Consider the following 23,470-nt stretch of genomic DNA (forward strand, 5'->3'; position numbering starts at 1 on the left):
CGTTTTTCTCGAGGGGTTAAAAGTACACAGGTTTCATTCAATGGTTACATCCCAAATACCACAGTAATCCCACGCACTGAGTAACAGACACTTAATGCATAGTAAAGGCGTGGTCAACATCTGAATAAACACCTAATACGCGATAAAAACACTTAAAATAAACACTTAGAAAACAGAGTTAATATGTTTTCCAATAGTACGAACTTGATTCCTCCAGTCTACCTGCATGTTGAAGTCCCCCATAACAACTGTAGTATTACCTTTGCAACATGCCAATTTTAACTCTTGGTTCAACCTACACCCTACATCCAGACTACTGTTTGGAGACCTGTAGATAACTCCCATTAGGGTCTTTCTACCCTTAGAATTTCTCAGTTCTATCCATACTGACTCTACATCTCCTGATTCTATGTCCCCCTTCGCAAGGGACTGAATATCATTCCTCACCAACAGAGCCACCCCACCCCCTCTGCCCATCAGTCTGTCCTTTCGATAGGACGTATACCTTGAATATTCATTTCCCAGGCCCTGTCCACTTGAAGCCATGTCTCTGTTATTCCCACAACATCACACTTACCAATTTCCAACTGTGCCACAAGCTCATCCACTTTATTTCTTATACTCCCTGCATTCATATACAATACTTTTAATTCATTACTCCCCTCACCTCCCATATCAATTCCTATTTCATTTGGCCATACTGTACGATCCCTTCTTGAGCTTTCTGCTCTGTTGATTCTGCTGTCTTTCTTAAATTTTCTTATTCTCACTTTCCCTTTATCTCCATCCTTATGTTTCCAGTTCATCCTCTCCCCCCCCACTACTTAGTTTAAACACACCCGTGTTGCAGAGGCAAACCTGGCTGCCAGAATGCTGGTGCCCCGCTAATTAAGGTGCAACCCGTCCCTTTTGTAAAATTCATCCTTACCCTGAAACATACCCCAGTGGTCCAAGAATGTAAATCCTTGCTTGCTGCACCAGTTCCTCAGCCATACATTCAGATCCGTTATCTCCCTATTCTTGATTACTCCAGCACGGGGAACTGGAAGCAAACCGGAGATAACCACCCTGGAAGTCCTGCTTTTCAGCCTTCTTCCGAGTTCTCTGAAGCCGCACTGTAGAATGTCTTTCCTCTTCTTCCCCACGTCATTTGTGCCAACATGCACCACCACTTCCAGATGTTCACCTTCACTCTTGAGGATTCCCTGCAATCGGTCCGTGACATCCTGGATCCCGGCACCAGGGAGGCAACACACCATCCTTAAATCTCACCTGTGGCCACAGAAACCCCTTTCTGTACCTCTCACTATGGAGTCCCCTACTACCACGGCTCTGTCTGACGTCTGTCTCCTCAGCTTTGCCTCAGCGCCAACTGTTGACTCACAGACCTGTCCGCCTCTCAGACTAGCACTGTCTTCTGTCCCGACAGCTTTCAAGAGGGAGAACCTGTTTACGAGAGGCACATCTCCCGGGGTCTCCTGTACTTCAAGCATCCTTTCCTTGCTCATCGTCGTCCTCCTTCTCTCTTTCTGTATCCTGGATATAATGACCTCACTGTAGGTCCTGTCCAGAAAACTCTCGTTCTCCCGGATTAACCTAACATCATCCAGTTGCCTCTCCAGTGCTGCAACATGGTCCTTCAGAAGCTGAATCTGGACTTCTCGGTTGAGATTGTTAAGAGCACCAAATTTCTTGGTGTTCACCTGGCGGGGAATCTCACCTGGTCCCTCAACACCAAGTCCATAGCAAAGAAACCCCAGCAGCATCTCTACTTTCTGCGAAGACTGAGAAAAGTCCATCTCCCACCCCCCCATCCTCACCACATTCTACAGAGGTTGTATTGAGAACATCCTGAGCAGCTGCATCACTGCCTGGTTCGGAAATTGCACCATCCCGGATCGCAAGACCCTGCAGCGGATAGTAAGGTCAGCTGAGAAGATCATCGGGGGTCTCTCTTCCCGCCATTAGGGACATCACATCACACGCTGCATCCGTAAAGCAAACAGCGTTATGAAGGACCCCACGCACCCCTCATACAAACTCTTCTCCCTCCTGCCATCTGGCAAAAAGCACCGAAGCACTTGGGCTCTCACAACCAGACTATGTAGCAGTTTCTTCCCCTAAGTCATCAGACTCCTCAATACCCTGAACCTGGACTGACACCAACCTACTGCCCTCTACTGTGCATATTGTCTTGTTTATTATTTATTGTAATGCCTGCACTGTTTTGTGCACTTTATGCAGCCCTGGGTAGGTCTGTAGTCTAGTGTAGTTTCGTGTTTTTTTTTTACATAGGTCAGTGTAGTTTTTGTATTGATCATGTAGCATCATGATCATGAAAAACGTCTTGTTTTTACTGTGTACTGTACCAGCAGTTATGGTCGAAATGACAATAAAAGTGACTTGACGTGACGACTTGACTTGACACAAGTAGATAGGATGATGAAGAAGGCAGATAGCATACTTGTCTTCATACATCAGGACATAGATTAAAAGCGTCGGGGCATTATGTGGCATCTTAAGAAAACACTGGTTAGAGCTGCACATAAAAGTGCAACTGGTCATTACACTATATAAAAGACGTGGTTAGGCTGTGAAGAGTGCAGAGGATGTTCAGTAGAAGGTTGCTTGGATTGGGAGACTTTATAGGAAATGAAGGAGACTGTGTAGTGACCTGATAGAGGTACATAAAATTATTAATGGCACAGGTAGTGTAGATGATCAAAATATTTTTCCATGGGTATCATAAATAAAGGGTTTAATGTGAGAGGAACGAGTTTTAAAGAGGGGTTTTCTGGGAAAGATTTTTAACACAGAGAATGGTGAATATCTGGAACTTGCTCTAGAGAAGTTGGTGGAATTTGATACAACCACCCCCTGCAGAAAGCAGGAACATTAACTGCATTACAGATGTCTAGTTGAACAGTGGCAGAGATGGTGAGATGGTTGGAGGTGCAGAGAGTATTTGAAAATAAAAAGAATTTGAAGTAATGTACCACCCCTGCTTTTGTAGAGGTTCAGCATGAAAGACTCTCACTCATGTTGCTCAAAGCCCAGTTCTTGTCAGACTGAATTGCTTTTCCAATCAATGTGTTTTTGTAGGTTGAATGATTTTATGCATTACGTTCTTTTTATTACCAAAAAACCAAAGTACATTTTGATTAAAGGTGTGAATTATTCAGTCAGAATACATAAAATACCATTTAATGTTCAATAGTTATTGTATTCTGAGTTTTTTCAAAATTACAATGTCACTTGGCCACTATTTTAGGATATATTGTAGATCGTGAGTCAGCAAAATCACATTAAGGATTGTTTCTGTGAATAATGATTGTCAGCAAAGCATAATCTTAGATAATGGATTATTTGTTCAAGTTATCAATTATATATGTTACAAAAGTGATATGGTACTGACATTACTTCAGCTTTAGTAATAAAAATGCCACACTGTTTTCTTGAGGAAAGCATTGGTCTAGCTCAAAGAGGAAAACTTCCTAAATATTTGTAATAAAACTTTCTGTAGCAATGATTTTTCCTTATCTGTTTTGGAGTCTTCGGCTGCAACTTTTTGTGTAGCTTTTAACAAAAGCTGGACTACATTTTAGTCTTCATACCATTTATGGTCATTAAAATCTTTCTTTTATGGATTTTAAAAGAAGTTTATATTGTTGAAAACATTTTCAAGTACAGTGGATTCCAGTTAATTGGGTCATCGATTAATTGGGACAGCTACTTATTTGGAACATCTGTTAAAAACAAAAACGAATTGAGAAAATATCCATGATTTCCTTTGTTTATTTGGGATACTAGGCTGCTTATCGCTTATTTGGGGCAGGAGACTGTTGCTGAACGGTTACTAGCGTCAGTTGTATGCACTTGTGTGGTCATTAGACATTGCATCGTGCTTTGAGCAAACAATTTTCAAATAGCATCAGTTGCGTGTGTTTGTTCAAAAAGCAGCAATTTTTGCCACTGATAGTTGGCGAGAAGTAAGCAATAAGACTATTCAGAACCGTTTTGCTCATTGTGGTTTCAAGCATTAAGGCTTGAAGATGCCAGAAATGGCCCAAAGTGAAAGTGAAATGATTTTGCTACTTCAATGAGTTAGAAACAATGGAGAATTTGAAGGTATCAGCAATCGTCCTGAATATTACAATGAAAATGAAGATTTGAAGGATGCAATCAGTGACAGCATTGGTTCATTATCTACACTTGGTATCTGTGCTTATTTTGCTCATTGACAGTCAAAAGAACGTGACATGTATGAATTTCCTCTGTCAATAAATATTAGAAACTAATACACAGTTTTATACTACAGTGGTAGAACGGCAGTGTTCTAATTTGTTCTCTATTACATCTAAGTACATGATTTATTACTTAATTAGTCCTTTTTTTAATACCTTTTTAACTATTTCCATAAAACTTTGGCTAGTTTGAGCAGCTGCTTAATTGGGCCAAAATGTACTGATCCCGATGTGTCCCAATTAAACAAAATCTATTGTATTTCTTTCCCATGGCTAGTTGATATATGTGATATTGTAAAATCTCAGCCCAGTTATAATATGCTTGTAGCTCACAGAAAGTGATAACTCACAACTCTTTCATCTGAAATAGCACTTGGGAAAATGTTGCCCCCTTGTGGTTTAGATGTTATTCAAACTTCTACTGGAAGACTTTTCACGTTCCCTAGAATAGCAAGGCATATGCCTGATCAACAGCTTACTAGATGTTGGCATTGATTTTTGAAGTCAACCATTAAACATTTACTACACTGAAGTCGCAAGAGCAACTCATTGAAGATTATAATAAGAGCCAAACAAATGATTAGTACAAGTGAACAAAAGACCCATGTCAGTGTTTCAGCACTTGTCCTTGTCATGCAAGGACATTCTCAAAACTTGTTTACCAAACTGAAACTAGTGGCTTTGTTCATAAACACTACTGTTATTGATTGATGTATTAACTTCTCCATGGTTTTATTTATGGCCTCTTTCCCATTTCATTTTCCCAAATTGCTATTTTTTTGCTCAGTTGCAAGGGCAAAGATAAATAAATATTGCTGTAGAATTGTATGTAATAGTAGGAATGAAGTTTTATGTCAACTGGTCAGATGGTCAGTGGTTCAAGACACAAAGATGCCTATCATTGATTATTGCACATCTGATTTATCTGTGTGATATTTCTTTTGCTGGTTCAGTGAATATTTCTAGGATATATTAGTAAGGAAATGCAAGGCACTTTTTAGAAAGAGAAGAAGAAAACAAATATTTTGTATTTCTATAACTTAATACATTTTATTGAGCTTCGGATAAACCTGCATGTTGAATTTGTCTATCCACTGGTGACAGACAGCCTCTAATGGAAGCTCAAGAATAAAAATCGAGAATAAGACCCAAACAAAATAAAAGACGAAATGAGAGTTAAGGTGCTATATGCATATCTATTTGTACATTTCCCATAACATTTGGATCCTTTCATAACTTATTCTATCACAGAGCTTTCTTTCTGTACGTATCTTCTTTGTAGGCCTTGTTCACTTTTCTAGTTATAGTGTTAAGACTGGAACGAAGAAATGAATTAGCCTTGGAGCAATTATCAGTGAAAAAATCATGGCTGCCCTATGAAAGAACGCATTTTATGCATAAAAACAGTGACGTCTAAGCTATGTAAAACAGCTAGTGGCAAATAATTTTTAATTTAAACAGCTTGATACCATAGCATTTTGAAAGCTGCTTCTGTGTGCTTCTGATAGCATTATATGCATAACTAATTAAACAATTTTTTGTCTTAAGACCAGCAAGTTCTGACACCACTTTATCTAGGCCACTGGTAAATCATCTTGGATCATGGTTGTTCTGATTTTTGAGTGAAGTATTTAAGGTAGAATTAGAAAAACTTAGTGGTTAATTTGCTTCTCAGCATAGTAAATGTTTTATTTTACTTGAGATGTTCGAATTTAATCATTATCAGGTAAGTCTTACTGTAATGTACATATTTAACCTGCAATTGCTAATGCATTCAGTTCCAGATTGAAGGATATCTTTTTTCAATTGCACAAAATTGGTTGTTCTTGAGTTGATTATCTCATGAAAATACCTATTGGGCTATGTGTGTTGTGAATATTTTATCATACCTAAAGTAATAAATATGACATCCGAAAGTTATAAATAGACTTTCAGGATCTTCTGAAAGAACTGCATTCTAAAGCTATAATTTGCAATTAGATGCAAGTGGAAAGGGAATTGATTCAATTATAATTTAATTTTTTAAAATTTAATATGTTGTAATTGGCTTCAGAATTTTACAGGCCTTTGTAGTTTCAAGTCTTTTCACTATTGCTTTGGGACAGCAATAGTAAATTTATTCTTTAGGTTGTCCTTGCAGTTCATTCATGGTAAATTCAATAAAAGTATGGTGCTTTAAAATTTTACAAGTGAATACTTTTAAGCTTCTTAGGACTCTGCCTTAATAATCGGCTGTGGTCTTTGACTTTTTTTTTGCTGATTTCAGTGTTTAATCTTGCTTCATCTGATGAAAGAAATTTTCAGCTCCTCCAACAGTGACAATTCACAGCGAAGCCAGGATTTTTGTTAAACTGTGCAACACTATGCTTTGATAATAGAAAGGAACATATGAATAATGCTTCTTCTCTTTTATTCTGTTCTGCATGTAGGTGCAAACTCACCTTGAAAATCCAACCAAATACCACATTCAGCAAGCACAAAGGCAGCAAGTTAAGCAGTACCTGTCAACTACTTTGGGCAACAAATTGACAAATCAGCCCTTAAGCATGCCCTGTTCCAACCAAACGAGTGATCATGTCATGCCACCAGGGAATGGAAGCAGTGCGCCCAACAGCCCAATGGCCATGCTAAACATAAGCTCAAATTGTGAGAAAGAGGTAATTTTTTTTTCTTTGTACAGTTACTATTGGCCTGGCAGTAAATAATTACAGAAAGCATAATCAACTTAAAGTAATGGTTTATTTAGTTCAATTTTTGAAATACTTTCTGCCTTTCTGAATTTTGTGCTTTCTCATTATGTGATAAAATTGTCGGTTAATATAATTTTGTCTCTGGACTCCATGAATGAGAACACTGTTTATTTAAAATCAAATTGGAATATTTACGGAGACAGAAAGTGGAGACAATCTTGTATGAAGAAGTATATTTCAAAGTATTACAAATGCTAAATTGTATAAATCTGCTTATAGAATCATGAACTTCATTAAAAACAAAGTTTTCTCTTAGATATCGTAACAACTAGACACTGTAGGATTGTAGTCGTTATTTTTCAACCTATAGATCATATATAATGCAGTTACATATGTAAGTTCAATGTTTCGTCGGTCACTCTGCTAGAAATGACAGAAGCTGTCTTAAAAACTTAGTATTACACTGTACAATTACAAGTGACACTATTGAAAAAAATATCTATCCCAGAGAACTGAAGGCATGTAATATAATTACTCTTCATATCCTTCTTGTGATTTACTGTTTTTGACTATTTCATTCTAAGTGCTTAAGTGTGATGGTGGCTCAGCTGATGTCCCTATCCATAAATACTTTTTTTCAAATATAATTGCAGGGCCATTAGGAGCTACCTTGCAGAACATTCACATTGGAGGAAAATTTCGAATTTCAATCATTTAGAACTGAGCATGCAGAGTGTCTTATGTTATTTTTCTATTGGGAATAAAATAAAACCTTAATATGGAGTCAACAAAAAATCTTGTAACAGATTGCATATTAATTTAGTTTGTCTCCTATCCACCCCACACAAACCCTACTGAATGGTGTGTAGTACTTAGTCTATTTTACAACAGTGGATTGCTGATGATAATAATTCTAAAGTAATCATCAAAATTGTAATATTTGGAGTAACATCCAAAGCTGTAAATTATTGTCATTCTTATAGAATAAGCAGCATATGTTAAGTAATGTTAGTGAGAATTGAGTGAAAATTGACAGTGGAAACAAGCAGATTGCAGAAATACAAAATACCTTCAACAGTGTAAGTACAAAAAATAAGATACCATTGGTGGGTTCAAGTTGAGGGTTTTGTTTTTCCTGCACTCTGGGTGCTCCATATATTCCAGCTTTAAATAACTGGTTCTGATATGCTTACCATCTGGAAAGAGCATGCCATGTAAAACCACTAATGTCAGGCAGTTACTTTTAATATAGTTGAAGCTACTAGATTGAATTGAATTTATTTAAATCTTACATCCATCCCACATTGTGAGGGAGTAAAAATCTTTGCATTATGACTCTGTTGCAATGTACAGGCATGTGAATTTATAAGTCCAATGGCTTGTAGAAAGAAGCCGTCCCATAGCCTGTTGGTCCTGGCCTTAATGCTGCAGTACCATTCCTCAGACGGAAGCAGTTTATGGTTGGGGTGACTTGTGTCCACGGTGATCTTCCAGGCCCTCTTTACGTACCAGCTGCTGTAAATGTCCTCAGTGGAGGGAAATTCACATCCACAAATGTGCCGGGCTGTCCGTCCCACTCTCCGCAGTGCCCAGCGATCAAGGTTGGTGCAGTTTCCATATCAGGTGGTGATATAGCCAGTCAGGATGCTGTCAATGGTGCTCCTGTAGAAGGTCTTGAGGATTTAGGGGTTCATACTGAACTTCTTCAGTTGCCTGAGGAGGAAGAGACACTGTTGTGCTTTTTTGCCGCACAGCCAGTGTGTACAGTCCAAGTGAGATCTTCAGTAATGTGTATACTGAGGAATTTGAACTTATTCACCCTCTCCACTCCAGTTCCATTGATGTTGATCGAGGCAAACCTGGATCTGTTCCTCCTGTAATCCATGATCAGCTCTTTTGTTTTTTTTGGATGTTGAGGGAGAGGTTGTTATCTTGGCACCACTGTGTCAGGGTGTTAACCTCTCCTCTGTAGGCTGTCTCATCACTGTTAGAAATAAGGCTAATCAATATCACTATCGACCTTGTCAAAATTCAGAAGTGCCCTGACAGATTAATTGTCAAGCCAAAGTATACAGTTTAAAAAAGCAAAATGATCTCTTATTTAAGCTGCTAATTAAAACAAGAATAAATAGATGTTAAATTGGGAGAAAGTCTTTTATTTTGTCACTGTATGGTCCTGCACTTAAAGAGATAGCTTTATTATCTGAAATATAATTTTGGGGGCTGAATTATGATTTAATACTATTCAGAGTATATATAATATACAGTGCCTTGAAAAAGTATACAGCCCCACAACTATTTACACATTTTACTGTTTCATTTTCTAGATTTAGAGTATATTGAAGTACGATATTTTGAAATAATTACAAAACATTGTGCATCATGTCAAATCAAAAGAAAAATTCCAAACCCTGTTAACAATTTACTAAAAATTAAAAACAAAATTGTGAGGCTGAAAAAGTATTCATCCCCTTTGTAATTACTATGCTATCTTTCCTCAAATGCAATATACAGTATTATCTTACCAACTCACCCAATTTGTTGATGTAGCAAATTGGAGGAGCACTTGTTTTCAATGAATTCCTCAGAATAAATATCCCCTCTCTCTGTGAAGTCCAACAGTATGGTAGATTTTCAACAGACCAATCCAAGACAAAAGAGCATTCAAGATAAGTCAGGGGAAGGATATAAGACCATCTCAAAGATGCAACATACTTCAGAGCTTAGTGCAGTCTATCGTGAACAAGTGGAAAAAATACAAAACCACAGCCACATTGCCTAGTTTAGGCTGTCCCTCTAAACTTAGTCACCAGAGAAGAATGGCATTTGTGAGAGTGGCTACTGTGATGCCAACACTCTGAGTGAGATGCAGAAGCTTATGGCCCCACAATCTCTAAGGCCTTGCATAAAAATGGTATTCATGGAAGAGTGACAAGGAAGAAGGCCTATAAAAAACAACACATAACCTTGCCCATTAAGACTTTGCAAAGTGTCACTTAGAAGATACTGTAATGATATGGAAGAAGGTCTTGTGGTGGATGAGAACAAAGTGGAACTTTTTGGCCTCAATACTAAGTGGTACACATGGCATAAATCTGAGACTGCGCATCAGCCAGGTAGCACCATCCCTACTGTAGAATGTGGTGCAGGTAGCATGAGGCCTTGGGGATGCTTTTCAGCAGTAGGGACTGGAAATCTGGTCAGGATTGATGGGAAGATGAATGCTGCTAAATGCAGAGAGATCCTGTTTTTGCTAGCCTCTGCCAGAAAGTTTAAACTGGGGAGGATGTCCATCTTTCAGCACCCAATGACCCAAAGTACGCTGCCAGAGCAACCATGGCGAGGCTTCCACAGATATACAATGGGACACATTTTGGTGCTGAAAATTTACAATGCCCAGCCACTTGGTGTTCAGACGCAGCTAGAATTTGGCAAATCTGGTTTAAAATGATGTTATGTAAAGGAGGAATATTGTTTGGATAGTGGAGATGATACCCATGCTCTATTGTTGTGGAATCTTTTAGTATTCCAGCTTAGCTGTTAATACTGAACTCTGGAATGGGGCTTCAGTGGACAGTAGTTGAACTCAGAAGCGAGAGTACTGCTAACTGATCCAAGGCAATGGGATAACCAGTGCAATGGGATAGCACTTAAACGTAGTTTATACGTTATTCCCTCCCTGGGGTGATATGGTTCACCTTCAGAAATAAATAGAATTTATTGGAAAAAATAATAATTTTTAAAGAACATCTAGGCTACTATATGTGGACACACCTATGCAAGTATTTAAATAAATTGACGCAAGGTCATTTGTTAATTGTATTGGTAAGCATGTCAGTGTATACTTGACCAAATATTAAGATTGTATTATTGCACTTAAAAAAAAGTATAATTTTTGGGACATCTGTGAAGGTCCTCAAATTTAAATAGACTTCTTCATGATGACGTTCATAGTTAGATTGTGGCCAGATTTGTGGAAATGATTATGTTACGGTAAGGGAGGGCACAACTTTTATCAGCACAGTTTCTTTTGAACTATTGTGAATAGGTTATTTATAGTTGACATCTACATTCAAAATTCAGCAATATTTCATGGTAGTGTAGCTGCTTTTGTGTGATTTACAGTAAAGAAAGAGCATACCCAGTAGAAGTTCCGGACTAAAGTTTCTTTACTCATTGCATCATGTTTGTGCCAAATATGGACATATTTTGCATCTTGGTGTTTTTTCCCTGCTGATACAATTGCCAAATTGCCAATTATTATTTAATTAAATAAAGTAACATCTCAGAAAGTAATGTATTTAATATCAACTGGACATGTATTATGAAAATAATTTTAAGCATGACCTCCGTCTAAGGATTTTTAAACTTTATCTTTACCTTGTGTTGAACTTCACTCTCAGAATATCTAGATTTCTTTTATTTTAAACCTGCATTAATGTGCATGTGCACACACTCCTTAGCAATATCCTTTGGAAAGAAACTAATATTATTTATTTTCTTTTACAGGTTTGGTTGCCAGAAATGAAAATGGTAATAATTATATTATACATTAATATTACACTGAAAATCTGCTAAATTTATCATATTGTAACAATAGTTAAGATCTATAAATGTTGCATGTTTGCTTTGAAAGCTATGAAAATATCTGCGGAGCCAAGTTTTCCCCAGGGTCCAGTAGAATCCTTGTGTTTGTGCAAACCAGTAAAACTAGAATTCCTGTTTATTGCCTCTTCATCGTTTTATTTCCGTTGACATTGAATGATTTTACTCTGACACACTTGCTTTCATGCATTTGTTTCCCTTGTCCTTCTTTGTTGGACAGGTCACAGATTTGGGGATGTGCCGAAGTAACCTAGGCAAGCAACTTCAATGCAATTTGTTGACTGTGCACAGATGAGCCACTGTGCACTGCACTGACATAGATGAAATGAAATTTCAGGATGATGAATGGGGCGATAGTCAAAAAGGCTGCTTTGTCCTGTATAGTGTCAAACTGATTATTGTTGGAGCTGCACTCATCCAGCAAGTAAAAAATATTCCAGCAGGCTACAACTTACTGCTTATTAGAAGTGGGAAGGCTTTAGGTTGTTTAGAAATGAGTCACCTATCGCAGTATATCCAGCCTCTGACCTGCTTTTCAAACCAAAGTCTTCCTTCCATGAATGCTGCTGCTGGGTCTTGACCCAAATCATGGATTATCCCTCTACTTCCAAAGGTGCTACCTGACTTGCTAAGTTCTATAGCAGTTTGTTTTTGCTTCAGATCCTAGCATCAAAAGTCTTTTGGCTGTCTATTTTCTCCCATTTTGCAGGTAATTATGTAAAAACCTGTTGGGAAGTAAGCAGCCAAACTGAGATTGTCCAGGGCCATATTCCACCATATTGGATAGCTATCAGCATTGTAAATGTGGGCCAGCTTAGTGAGAGATGCAGCTACTTCTGGAGCATAGATCTGAAGTACGGTAGCCAGGATGTTACCTTGCGGCTTACCTGTACTGTATCCAGTGCTCTCGGCCATTTCTTGACCACATGCAATGCATCAAAGATGCTAAGGAATGACTTCTGTGAAGATGGGGAAGAGAGCTAGATGGGTAATCTGCTTGACACTTCTGCCATAATATATTTGTGAAAGCTTCAGCCTTGTCATTAATGCCTTTAAATACTGGGCCTGGCCATCACTGAGTGTGAGTTAACACACACAAAATGCTGGAGGAACTCAGCAGGCCAGGCAGCATCTATGGAAAAGAGCACAGTTGACGTTTCATATAGAGACCCAGAGAAAAGAGGATAGAGGAAAAAAGACGAATAGATTTAAAAGGTGGGGGCAGGGGAGAGAGAAACACAAGGTGATAGGTGAAGCTGGGAGAGGATAAGATGAAGTAAAGAGCTGGGAAGTTGATTGGTGAAAGAGATACTTCTTTCATTAGCTGCTTAGTCATCTACCAACTTTTACCTTTTGATGTAAAGGAAGTTAAGTGTTCTAATTTGATCCATTGGTTGGTGATAAATTTAGCCTTGTCTGTTGCAGTATTGTCTTTGTTGTTCAGGTCACAGATGATCCTTTGTTATAGTTTGATCAGGGTAAAACCTCATTTAGGTAGGCCAGGTAGATCACAGAGCCCATCACATCAGGAGATCTTCCTTCTACAACTTACAGTCTGATAATACCCCAAACCAGAACTGAGCACAGTACTCCAAGTGGGGCCTGACCAGGGTCCTATATAGCTGTAACATTACCTCTTGGCTGTTAAAATCAATCCCACTGTTGATGAAGGCCAATGCACCATATGCCTTCTTAACCCCAGAGTCAACCTGCGCAGAAGTTTTGAGTGTCCTATGGACTCTGACCCCAAGACCCCTCTGATCCTCCACACTGCCAAGAGTCTTATGATTAATGCTATATTCTGCCATCATATTTGATCTACCAAAATGAACCATCTCACACTTACCTGGGTTGAACTCCATCTTGCCACTTCTCAGCCCAGTTTTGCATCCTATCGATGTCCTGCTGTAACCTCTGACAGCCCTCCACTCTGTCCACAACACTCCCAACCTTTGTGTCATCAGCAAATTTCCTAACCCATCCCTCCACTTCCTCATCCAGGTCATTTATAAAAATCACAAAGAGAAGGGGTCCCAGAACAGATCCCTGAAGCACACCACTGGTCTCCAACCTCCATGCAGAATATGTCCCGTCTACAACCACTCTGCCTTCTGTGAGCAAGCCAATTCTGGATCCACAAAGCAATGTCCCCTTGGATCCCGTGCCTCCTTACTTTCTCAATAAGCCTCGTATGGGGTACCTTATCAAATGCCTTGCTGAAATCGATATACACTAAATCTACTGCTCTTCCTTCATCAAAAAATGATTAGTCACATCCTCAAAAAATTCAATCAGGCTCATAAGTCACAACCTGCCTTTGACAAAACCATGCTGACTATTCCGAATCACATTATGCCCCTCCAAATGTTCATAAATCCTGCCTCTCAGGATCTTCTCCATCAGCTTACCTACCACTGAAGTAAGTCTCACTGGTCTATAATTTCCTGGGCTATCTCTACTCCCTTTCTTGAATAAGGGAGCAACATCTGCAACCCTCCAATCCTCCGGAACCTCTCCCATCCCCATTAATGATGCAAAGATCATTGCCAGAGGCTCAGCAATCTCCTCCTTCGCCTCCCACAGTAGCCTTGGGTACATCCCATCCGGTCCCGGAGACTTATCCAATTTGATGCTTTCCAAAAGCTCCAGCACATCCACTTTCTTAATGTCTCTATGCTCAAGCTTTTCTATCCACTGTAAGTCATCCCTACAATAGCCAAGGTCCTTTTCCGTGGTGAATGCTGAAGCAAAGTATTCATTAAGTATTTCTAGTATCTACTCTGGTTCCTTACACACTTTTCCACTGTCACACTTGATTGGTCCTATTCTCTCATGTCTTATCCTCTTGCTCTTCACATACTTGTAGAATGCTTTGGAGTTTTCCTTAATCCTGTTCACCAAGGCCTTCTCATGGCCCCTTCTGGCTCTTATAATTTCATTCTTAAGCTCCTTCCTGCTAGCCTTATAATCTTCTAGATCTCTATCATTACCTAGCTTTTTGAACCTTTCATAAGCTTTTCTTTTCTTCTTGACTAGATTTTCAACAGCTGTTGTACACCAGGGTTCCTGTACCCTACCATCCTTTCCCTGTCTCATTGGAACGTACCAATGCAGAATGTCACACAAATATCCCTTGAACATTTGCCACCTTACTGCCGTACATTTCCCTGAGAACATCTGTTCCCAATTTATGCTTCCAAGTTTCTGCCTGATAACTTCATATTTCCCCTTACTCCAATTAAATGCTTTCCTAACGTCTGTTCCCTCTCAAATGCTATGGTAAAGGAGATAGAATTGTGGTCATTATCTCCAAAATGGTCTCCCACTGAGAGACTTAACACCTGACTAGGTTCATTTCCCAAGACCAGATCAAGTATAGCCTCTCGTCTTGTAGGCTTATCTATATATTGTGTCAGGAAACCGTTCCTGAGCACACCTAACAAACTCCACCTCATCTAAACCCCTTGCTCTAGGGAGATGCCAATCAATATCTGGGAAATTAAAATCTCCCACTACGACAACCCTGTTATTATTACACCTTTCCAGAATCTGTCTCCCTACCTGCTTCTCGATGCCCCTGTTACTATTGGGTGGTCTATAGAAAACACCCAGTAGAGTTATTGACCCCTTCTTGTTCGTAACTTTCACCCACAGAGACTTAGTAGACAATCCTTCCATGACTTCCTCCTTTTCTGCAGCGATGACACTATCTCTGATCAGCAGCACCACGCCCCCACCTCTTTTGCCTCCCCCCTCCCGTCCTTCCTGAAACATCTAAAGCCTGGCACTCTAAGTAACCATTCCTGTCCCTGAGCCATCCAAGTCTCTGTAATGGCCACAACGTCATAGCTCCTCTGTCATGGCCACATCATAAATTCTTGCCCTCAAATTCATACATGTCTCCCTTTTCTGAATCTCTCTGTCTCTAGCTCAGGGGACAAACTGTTCACTAATATTTACTGTAAACTTACCGATTGCACATCTGCACCTCCTCTGTGCTTAATACACTGGGCTAAGTATAAGCAGCACAGTAGCGTAGCGGTTGGTGTAACGCTTTACAGCATCAGTGATCAGTGTTCCGTTCCCACCACTGAACACGCAAGTTTCTTCTGGGTGCTCTGGTTTCCTCCCACATTCCAAAGGCATATGGGTTACTAAGTTGTGGGCAAGCTATATTGGCGCTGGAAGCACCAAACACAACCCCGGACTGCGATGGTCATTGATGTAATGGATGCATTTCACTGTATGCTTCGATGTACCTGTAGCAAATAAAGGTTGCCAATTAAGGAAGGCAAGTTCAATGTTAGCATTCATTTCAAGAGAACTAGAATATAAAAGCAAGGATCTAATGCTTAGGCTTTATACTGCATTGGGCAGACCACACTTGCAGTATTGTGAGCAATTTTGGGCCCTTTATCTTTGAAAAGATATGCTGCTTTGAGAGAGGGAGAGGGTCCAGAAGAGGTTCATGATCATGACTTAGGGAATGAAAGGGTTAGTCTATGAAGAGTGTTTGATGGTTCTGGGCCTGTAGAAAAATGAGGGCAGAATCTCATTGAAACCTATTGAATATTGAAAGGCCTAGATAGAGTGAATGTGGAGAAGATGTTTCCTATAATGAGGGAGTCTAGGACAAGAGACCACGGACTTGAAATGGAGGGACGTCCATTTAGAACAGAGATGAGGAGGTATTCCTTTAGCCAGAGGTGGTGAATCCGTGGGATTCATTGCCACAGATGACGGAAGACCAGGTCATTGGGTATGTTTAAAGCAGAGCTTGTAAGGTTCTTGGTTAGTCAGGGCATCAAGGTTATGGGGAGAAGGCAGAAGAGTGGAGTTAAGAAGGGTAATAAATCAGCAATGATGCATTGGTGGAGCAGACTGAATGGCCAAGTAGCCTAATTCTGCTCCTGTGTCTTAAGGTCTTATGACCTTATAAAGCTAATCTTTAATAAAGATCTTTATCTTTCATATCCTGTATCTTATAAGCACATCATCCCTTTCACTCAGTTTCTCCATCTCTGTTGTATCTATTCTCAAGAAGAGGTTTTCCATTCCTGGAATTCTGCAATGTCCTCATTTTTCAGGACATATGGCTTCCCCTGTACCATAGTTGGTGGGGCCATTACACGCATTTACTCCCAATGATTCACGAGTCTGAAACCCTGCGCGTGACAGTAATTCTTCTGCAAAACAGTTATTTGTCATATTATCCTGTTCTTACCCTCACTGGCATGTGGCACAGGCAGCAATCCAGAGATTATTACTCTTGAGGTCCTAACTTTTTAGCTTCCTACCTATACTTGCTCTTCAGGATCTCATCCCTTACCAGTGTCATTGGTACCAATGTATATCACGACTTCAGGATGCTCACCATCCTCCTTAAGAATGTCATGGACCTGATCCTGTTACCTGGGAGGCAACTTAACATCTGGGTGTCACTTTCACTTCCTTAGAATCTCCTGTCTGTTCCTCTAACTACTGAATCCCCTATTATTACCACAAGAACCAGCTTCTGCAACCTCAAGCTCAGCAGAAAGGTTACAAGTTCTGTGATGTGCGTATCTGCTGATTCTGACGGTCCACAGGAACTCTATTGTTAACTGCAAGTCCACTTCCTTTGTCTATGCCATTTAACGCAATTGTGGTATCACAGGATGGAGAGTGACATTGATGTACAGATGAGAGTTAATCTTAACAAAAATAGTGTGTGATCAGTTCTAACAATGATCTTATGGGCAGAAGTATCTGCCAAGGCTGAGTTCACTCACCACCTACCGGAGATGCAGTCTCGCAGCTATGTTGTTCTTGACTCAGTCAGCTTTGTCAGTGCTGATGGATATTCTGTGCCCTTGTTATTTTCAGTGCTTGTTTCAAGTGTTTTTCAACATGGAAGATCAATATTTCATCAGCTGTGCGAGGACATAAGTGTATCAGGAGGTTTTCCTGCTGTGTTTAATTTGATGTCACAGACTTCGTAGTCTGGAGGCGATGTTGAGAACTTCTGGACTCAGTCCATCGGCTATATATTCCTTTACTTTCCTTCTCTAGAGGATTGGCCCTACCAGTGGGACTGGATCTACTCCCAGATTGCATTGTAGATGTCATCCATCGCTGAAGCGTAGTAACCTCACAATGACTGTGTTAGGCTGTTGCTTAACTGTGAAGAAAGTTCTTACGCTTTAGACACCAGTCCCTGGATGTTTATGAGGAGTACTTCGCAAGAGTGGCTGAGCTGCAAGTCAAACTCCTTAGTGCTTAGATGGATGATGGTGGTCTACCCCAATGTATTCTTTTTACAACTAAGTGATTTGCTTGGTCATTTCAGAGGGCAGATAAGAATGTTGAAAATCTGCAGCATTGCAGAGATTGGAAATTTTATATTTTTATTGACACAGAGCATGGAATAGGCCCTTCTGCCCCTTCGAGCCAAGATGCCCAGTAACCCCCGACTTAACCCTAGCCTAATCATAGGACAATTTACAATGACCGATTAACCTACCAGTCTGATGGCATATTCCCCCCTAATAGGGCACAAGTGAAGCAGAAGGTGTTTTACAACAGCCTGGAGGCTTTTGGTCATGATTACTAAGATGAGTTTTTCTTAACTTCCTGATTATTAGCCCAGTGGGGGTTGAGCTTACCTCTCTGATTTTAGTCCAGTACTTATCTAATGTGCCACCACATCATTAATCCAATGCCCTACACTGGGTGATACGAGAAAGGGGCTGTAGGAGGGATGGGGTTGAGAGCTGCTCATAAGCAGATCAGGTACAGGGCCAGAACAACACAATGGAAGTGCTGTTAGCTTCTGCCTGCTGCCTATATCCTAACTTCCAGTGTTTCAAAGTAAAACTATTATCCTTGTCTTTAAATCAGTGTTCCTTCTAAATTTTTTTTTACAGCTGTGCAAACCAACCATTCCTCTGAGCAGGAAGTTTTTACCTGGCTTGAAAAATGCGCAGCACTTTAAATGTTTTTTTTGTAGTATGCATGCTGTGAATATTTAGAATGAAAATTGAAAAATCACATACTTTTGATTTTATAAGGGTATAATGAAATACAGCACAACAGAGAAAATCTTACGTTTCTTAAACTTTTTTTCTCCTATCTTTATTACAAATCCATTGTCTATAAATATTCTCCAGTTTAATTTAGTATCCAGATGAAAGATACATTTTAATCCTCATTAGATCAACCAAATGTTCCACTTCTAGCCTGTTTCTGGATTTACTTTTGCTTGAGTTCATAAAACTGAATCTATGCTTGCAGTCAGCACTTAAAGCTTGAAATTTTCCAATGATGCCTATAAGACTTGACAGTTCTTAAAATTCTTCATTTCTAAGTACATAGTGAATGTCTTAACTGAACCAATCTTAATTTTCTGTGTTTATTGTTACAACTTATAACAGTGTTGTAACTCGAAACACTGACGATGTAAATATGTTGAAGCTCTAACATGTTTCAAAAAGTGTGGTACATTTATTATTTAGAAAATTTATGGATTATATTCATTAGCACAATTAATTACAGGGTATTTCACTATTATGTTAACATAGATTTCAAAATTATATTATATATTAACATTATATAAAGGAAAATTCCAACAGCGTGGCAACAAAGGCTATGTGTGTGGGAGCATTTCAGTTACTGCATAGCTGTGTACCCGCACTGCTTTGAGAGAACAGTGCTTTAAGTCCTTCTGTGATCTTGCTCTTTCCGTCTTTGTAATTTTCTACACTCTCCGATCCTTTGCGTGTAATCGTTTGGCTGCAGAGGTTCCATTTTCTGTAGCTTCTGTCAAACACAAATGCCTTGACATAATTTTTCCTTAATTTAAGTCTTAAAACATACATCCATTTCTAAATAAAATAGATCTTCCTCTGAATCTTTTGGCATAGTATTAAATTTTCTGTACTTATCTGTGGAGATTTTGAGCTGTAATGCCAGTTTTTATATGCAATAAAGACCTACCTTTAGGGTTGACCTGTTTTCACATAGAAACCCTCTATCCTTTAGCTGTAATATTTCTAGTTTGACAACAAAAAAGTAGGATCAAACTTTCAATTTTGGAATGAATTTCAGTTCATCCTGGATTGAAGGAATTACTTTCCCTGACTTCTGTAACTGACGCAATGAAAGTTGGACAAGGTTTATTAAGGCAGCCAATGCACTGATGACAACAGCAGTATGCATTTATAGAATATCTACAACTAATCGATAATAATATCTGGAGGCACTTCACAAGGCAAAATAAATTGATGTTGTGACATATGTGGATATTAGGACAGATTCTCTGAATTCCCTGATTGTTTTTGACAGGAGGCAAGACTGGAGGTGGAACCTCATCTCCTGTCAAAACTGGAAAGCACATTTAATGGTTTTTTAATGTCCGGTCTTCAGAGATGTTTGAAAAATAATCTACAAAAAATCAAAGTAAACGATATTTTCTTCTTTCAGACTAAGGTAAAATAAAATGAATCCATTCTATGATGTTGTTAAATATGAAGAAGGCCAACTGTACTTGAGTTAAAATTAGTGGCCATTAAGAGCCAAAAAGAAATTTGGGTGGTCAGCATTTCTGTAAGACTAGGATTGAGGGAGGAGAAAATGAGTATAACTGACACTTGAGTTTGGGGATGAAGGTATAAATTAGCAAAAGACTTGAGTTGCAAGCTAGAGCAGCAGGAAACAACAAAGCCAAGGATCGATTTTGTATTCCAGACGTTCTTGTGATAGTAATCAAATTTGGAAGATGATGGAAGTGCTCAGTAGATGTGGCAAGAAGTGTCTAAACCATTTTGTCTGCCATTTTCATTTATGTCAGCGTCAGATGTAGGACTGAAGGATTTTACCATAATAACAGAAGAAATAGACGCAGAAAGAAACCATTTATATCCTTGTTCCTGCTGCACCAGTAAGATTATGACTGTTTTTACATCACAGTGCCACTTTCCTTCTCTAATCACATATCCCCTGTCTTCCTTAATGTTTAAAAATTGACCATCTCTGCATTAAGTATAATCAGTGACTGATCCTCTACAGCTTTTGTGGAGACTCACTCTGGCTGATGATTGGTCCTGCCCTTGAGACTGAGTACTGGTTCAAGATACATCAGTCGTGGTAAATGGCAGCTTTGCATTTATCCTGTCAAGCCCCTTAATTTGCACCTTTCAACAAGATCACCTCCATTCTTTCAAATCTAGGGAGGAGCAGACTTGCTTAATCTCCCTGTTATGACAAACCCACCATGCTAGCAGTCAAATCTGGTGAACCTTCAGTGTATTTTACCTATTGTAGATATATCATTCATTGGGAAGGGAGACCAGACTTTATAGTGTTCTGGATCTATTTTCATCAAGGTTCTGTATAATGTGATTGAGATGTCCCTGCTGTTGTACTCAATCTTCTTTCAATAAAAGCTGATGTACGATTTGTACTACTGAAACTGATAAAATATGACTATTTGCTTGAAGTCACCCATGACTCTGAACACAGGCCCCTTTCATTTCCTCTCCATTTAGAAAGGACTCCAGGTTTAGTTCTTTCTTCTATTGAGGTTGATTCTACCTGTCATGTTCTGCTCCTTCAGTTCACATGTCTATATCCTCCTGAGCCCTCTAAATCTTTTTCACAGCCCACACGTTCACTTAACTTTGTATCATCAAACTTGGAAATAATACAGTTGATTCCTTCATCTGGATTGTGTACAGCTGGGTCCCAAGCCCAATCTCTGCAACATCAAACTGGTCATAGCTTCTTGAAGTGAAAGAAACCAGTTACCAAAAACAATTGGAAATACAAACCAAAAACAAAAAAGAAATCAGTTGATGCTGGAAATAAAGAATAAAGCAGGAAATGCTGAAAAATACTCTGCAATCTTCAGGGGCAGTGCAAAGCCTCAGCTAATGGAACCACCACCTTACTGTGCCAGAGACCCAGGTTCAGTCTTGACCTCTGATGTTGTTTCTGTGGAATTTGCATATTCTCTCCTTGATGAAGTGAGTTTCTCAGGGTGCTCCAGTTTCCTTCCACATCCGAAAGGTGTGCAGATTGAATCAGAATCAGGTTTAATACCACTGGCATGTGCCATGAAATTTGTTGTTTTGCAGCAGCAGTACATTGTGCTGGATATGAATAAAAACTATAATTTGCAAAGGAGGTATATAAAAGAAAATTAAATTAAATGAGTAGTGCAGAAAGAGAGGAAAAATACTGAGGTAGTGTTTATGGATTCATTGTCCATTCAGAAAATCTGATGGCAGAGAGGAAAAAGCTATTCCTGAAACATTGAGTGTGTGTCTTCAGGCTCCTGTACCTCCTCCTTGATGGTAGTAATGAGAAAAAGGCTCGTCCTGGGTAATAGTGGTCCTTAAGGATGGATACCACCTTTTTGAGGCATTGCCTTTTGAAGGTGTCCTGAATGCCTTGGAGGCTAATGACCATGATGAAGCTGGCAGAATTTACAACTTTCTGCAGCTTTCTCCAATCCTGTGCAGTGGGCCCTCCATACCAGATGATTATTGGCCACCGTAAATTGACCTGAGTGTGTAGGTGAGTGGTAGAATTTGTGGGAAGTTGCTAAGAACGTGGAGAGAATAATGAATGGGATTAATGCAAGATTAGCATGTTGGTGATTGGTAGCAAGAAGAAGTATCTGTGTCCATCCACTATCTCTCTATGACTTTAATGTTTCAGGTCAATAACCTTCCATCAGAACTAGGAAAAGTAAAATACACAAGCATGTTCTAAGTTCAGAGAAGGGAAAAGGGCGCAGATGGTGTTGGTGCTTCTTGAGAGAAGGTGGTGAAGGATTGTTGATTATCACTGAGCTGTTTAGAGGAAATATAAATAGAGGGAGATAAAGGGGAGTAGAGGTGTGGAAAAAATAATAATAGAGTTATTAGATACAAAACCCCGCAGCCGCTGAACATCTGAAATAAAATGCTGGAACTATTTAGCTGATAAGGTAGTAACTGTGGTGAGAGAAGGTAATATTAGGAGTTGATGACTTAACATTAAATCTGGTGGCTTCTGATACCTAGTGGAAATGCTAGCCACCTAAAGCTGTGTAATGATGTAGTTTTTCACAATATCTATAAAGTGAGACTTGCCATTCATAGATAAATGGATATTTTCAGAGAAAACATAGAAAGTGAAACTGATACTTTATCAGAGACCGTAGTTTCAGTACTGGAATGAATGATTTGAAAGAGAAGGAGAATTATGAGTTTAGCATTGAGGTGACGTTAAAGGAGCCAGTGTTTAATGTCGATAGAAGTATAAAGGAAAACTATAGCTTTGTCTTAGGGAGAATAGCAATCTCACTGACTCTCCACTGAGCTTTGAAACACCTGGACAATAGCAAATCATATACCACTACCCCTTCAGTACCAAGCACCAAACTTCCAAACCTGGGCCTCTGTACTTTCCTCTGCAACTGGATCTTCGAATTCCTTACCAGGAGATCACAGTCAGAATGAATTGGTAAAAATATCCTCTCCTTGCTGATAATCAACACAGGAAGGATGCATGACCTACTGCTTTACTCCCTCTGCACTTACGACTGTATGGCTAGGCGCAACTCAAGCACTATCTATATATTCACCGATGACACAACAGTTGTTGGGAGAATCTCAGATGGCAACTGAATGGTGCAGAAATTCAAAGTAGATTCACTCAACGTCAGCAAGACCAAGGAATTGATTGGGGATTCAAGGAAGAGGAAATCCTCATTGCAGTGTACTGGTAGAGATTGTGAGCAGCTTCAAGTTCCTGGGCATCAATATCTCAGAGGATTTCTCCGGGGCCCAACTCAGTGATGCAATCATTAAGAAGGCACCCCAGGAGATATACTTCATAAGGAGTTTGAGGAGATTTGGGTATGTCACCAAAGGTTCTTGCAAATTCCTATAGTGGAGAGCATTCTGA

At 39.4% G+C, this 23,470-nt stretch overlaps 1 protein-coding gene across 16 annotated transcripts in view; it reads left to right on the forward strand.

Annotated features, from left to right (window-relative positions):
• Nucleotides 1–23,470, forward strand: part of LOC140211100 (microphthalmia-associated transcription factor-like) — a 259,427-nt gene that overhangs the window by 210,463 nt on the left and 25,494 nt on the right. For 15 of the 16 annotated variants that reach the window (XM_072280551.1, XM_072280550.1, XM_072280552.1 and 12 more), the window contains 2 exons: nucleotides 6,674–6,901; nucleotides 11,444–11,467. In XM_072280551.1, the coding sequence (XP_072136652.1) occupies nucleotides 6,674–6,901; nucleotides 11,444–11,467 (252 nt within the window). The remainder of the gene's footprint in view (nucleotides 1–6,673; nucleotides 6,902–11,443; nucleotides 11,468–23,470) is intronic. The other variant, XM_072280555.1, reaches the window with a different exon arrangement.

The sequence above is a fragment of the Mobula birostris genome, chromosome 16 (genome assembly GCF_030028105.1).
Source record: "Mobula birostris isolate sMobBir1 chromosome 16, sMobBir1.hap1, whole genome shotgun sequence".
NCBI lineage: Eukaryota > Metazoa > Chordata > Chondrichthyes > Myliobatiformes > Myliobatidae > Mobula > Mobula birostris.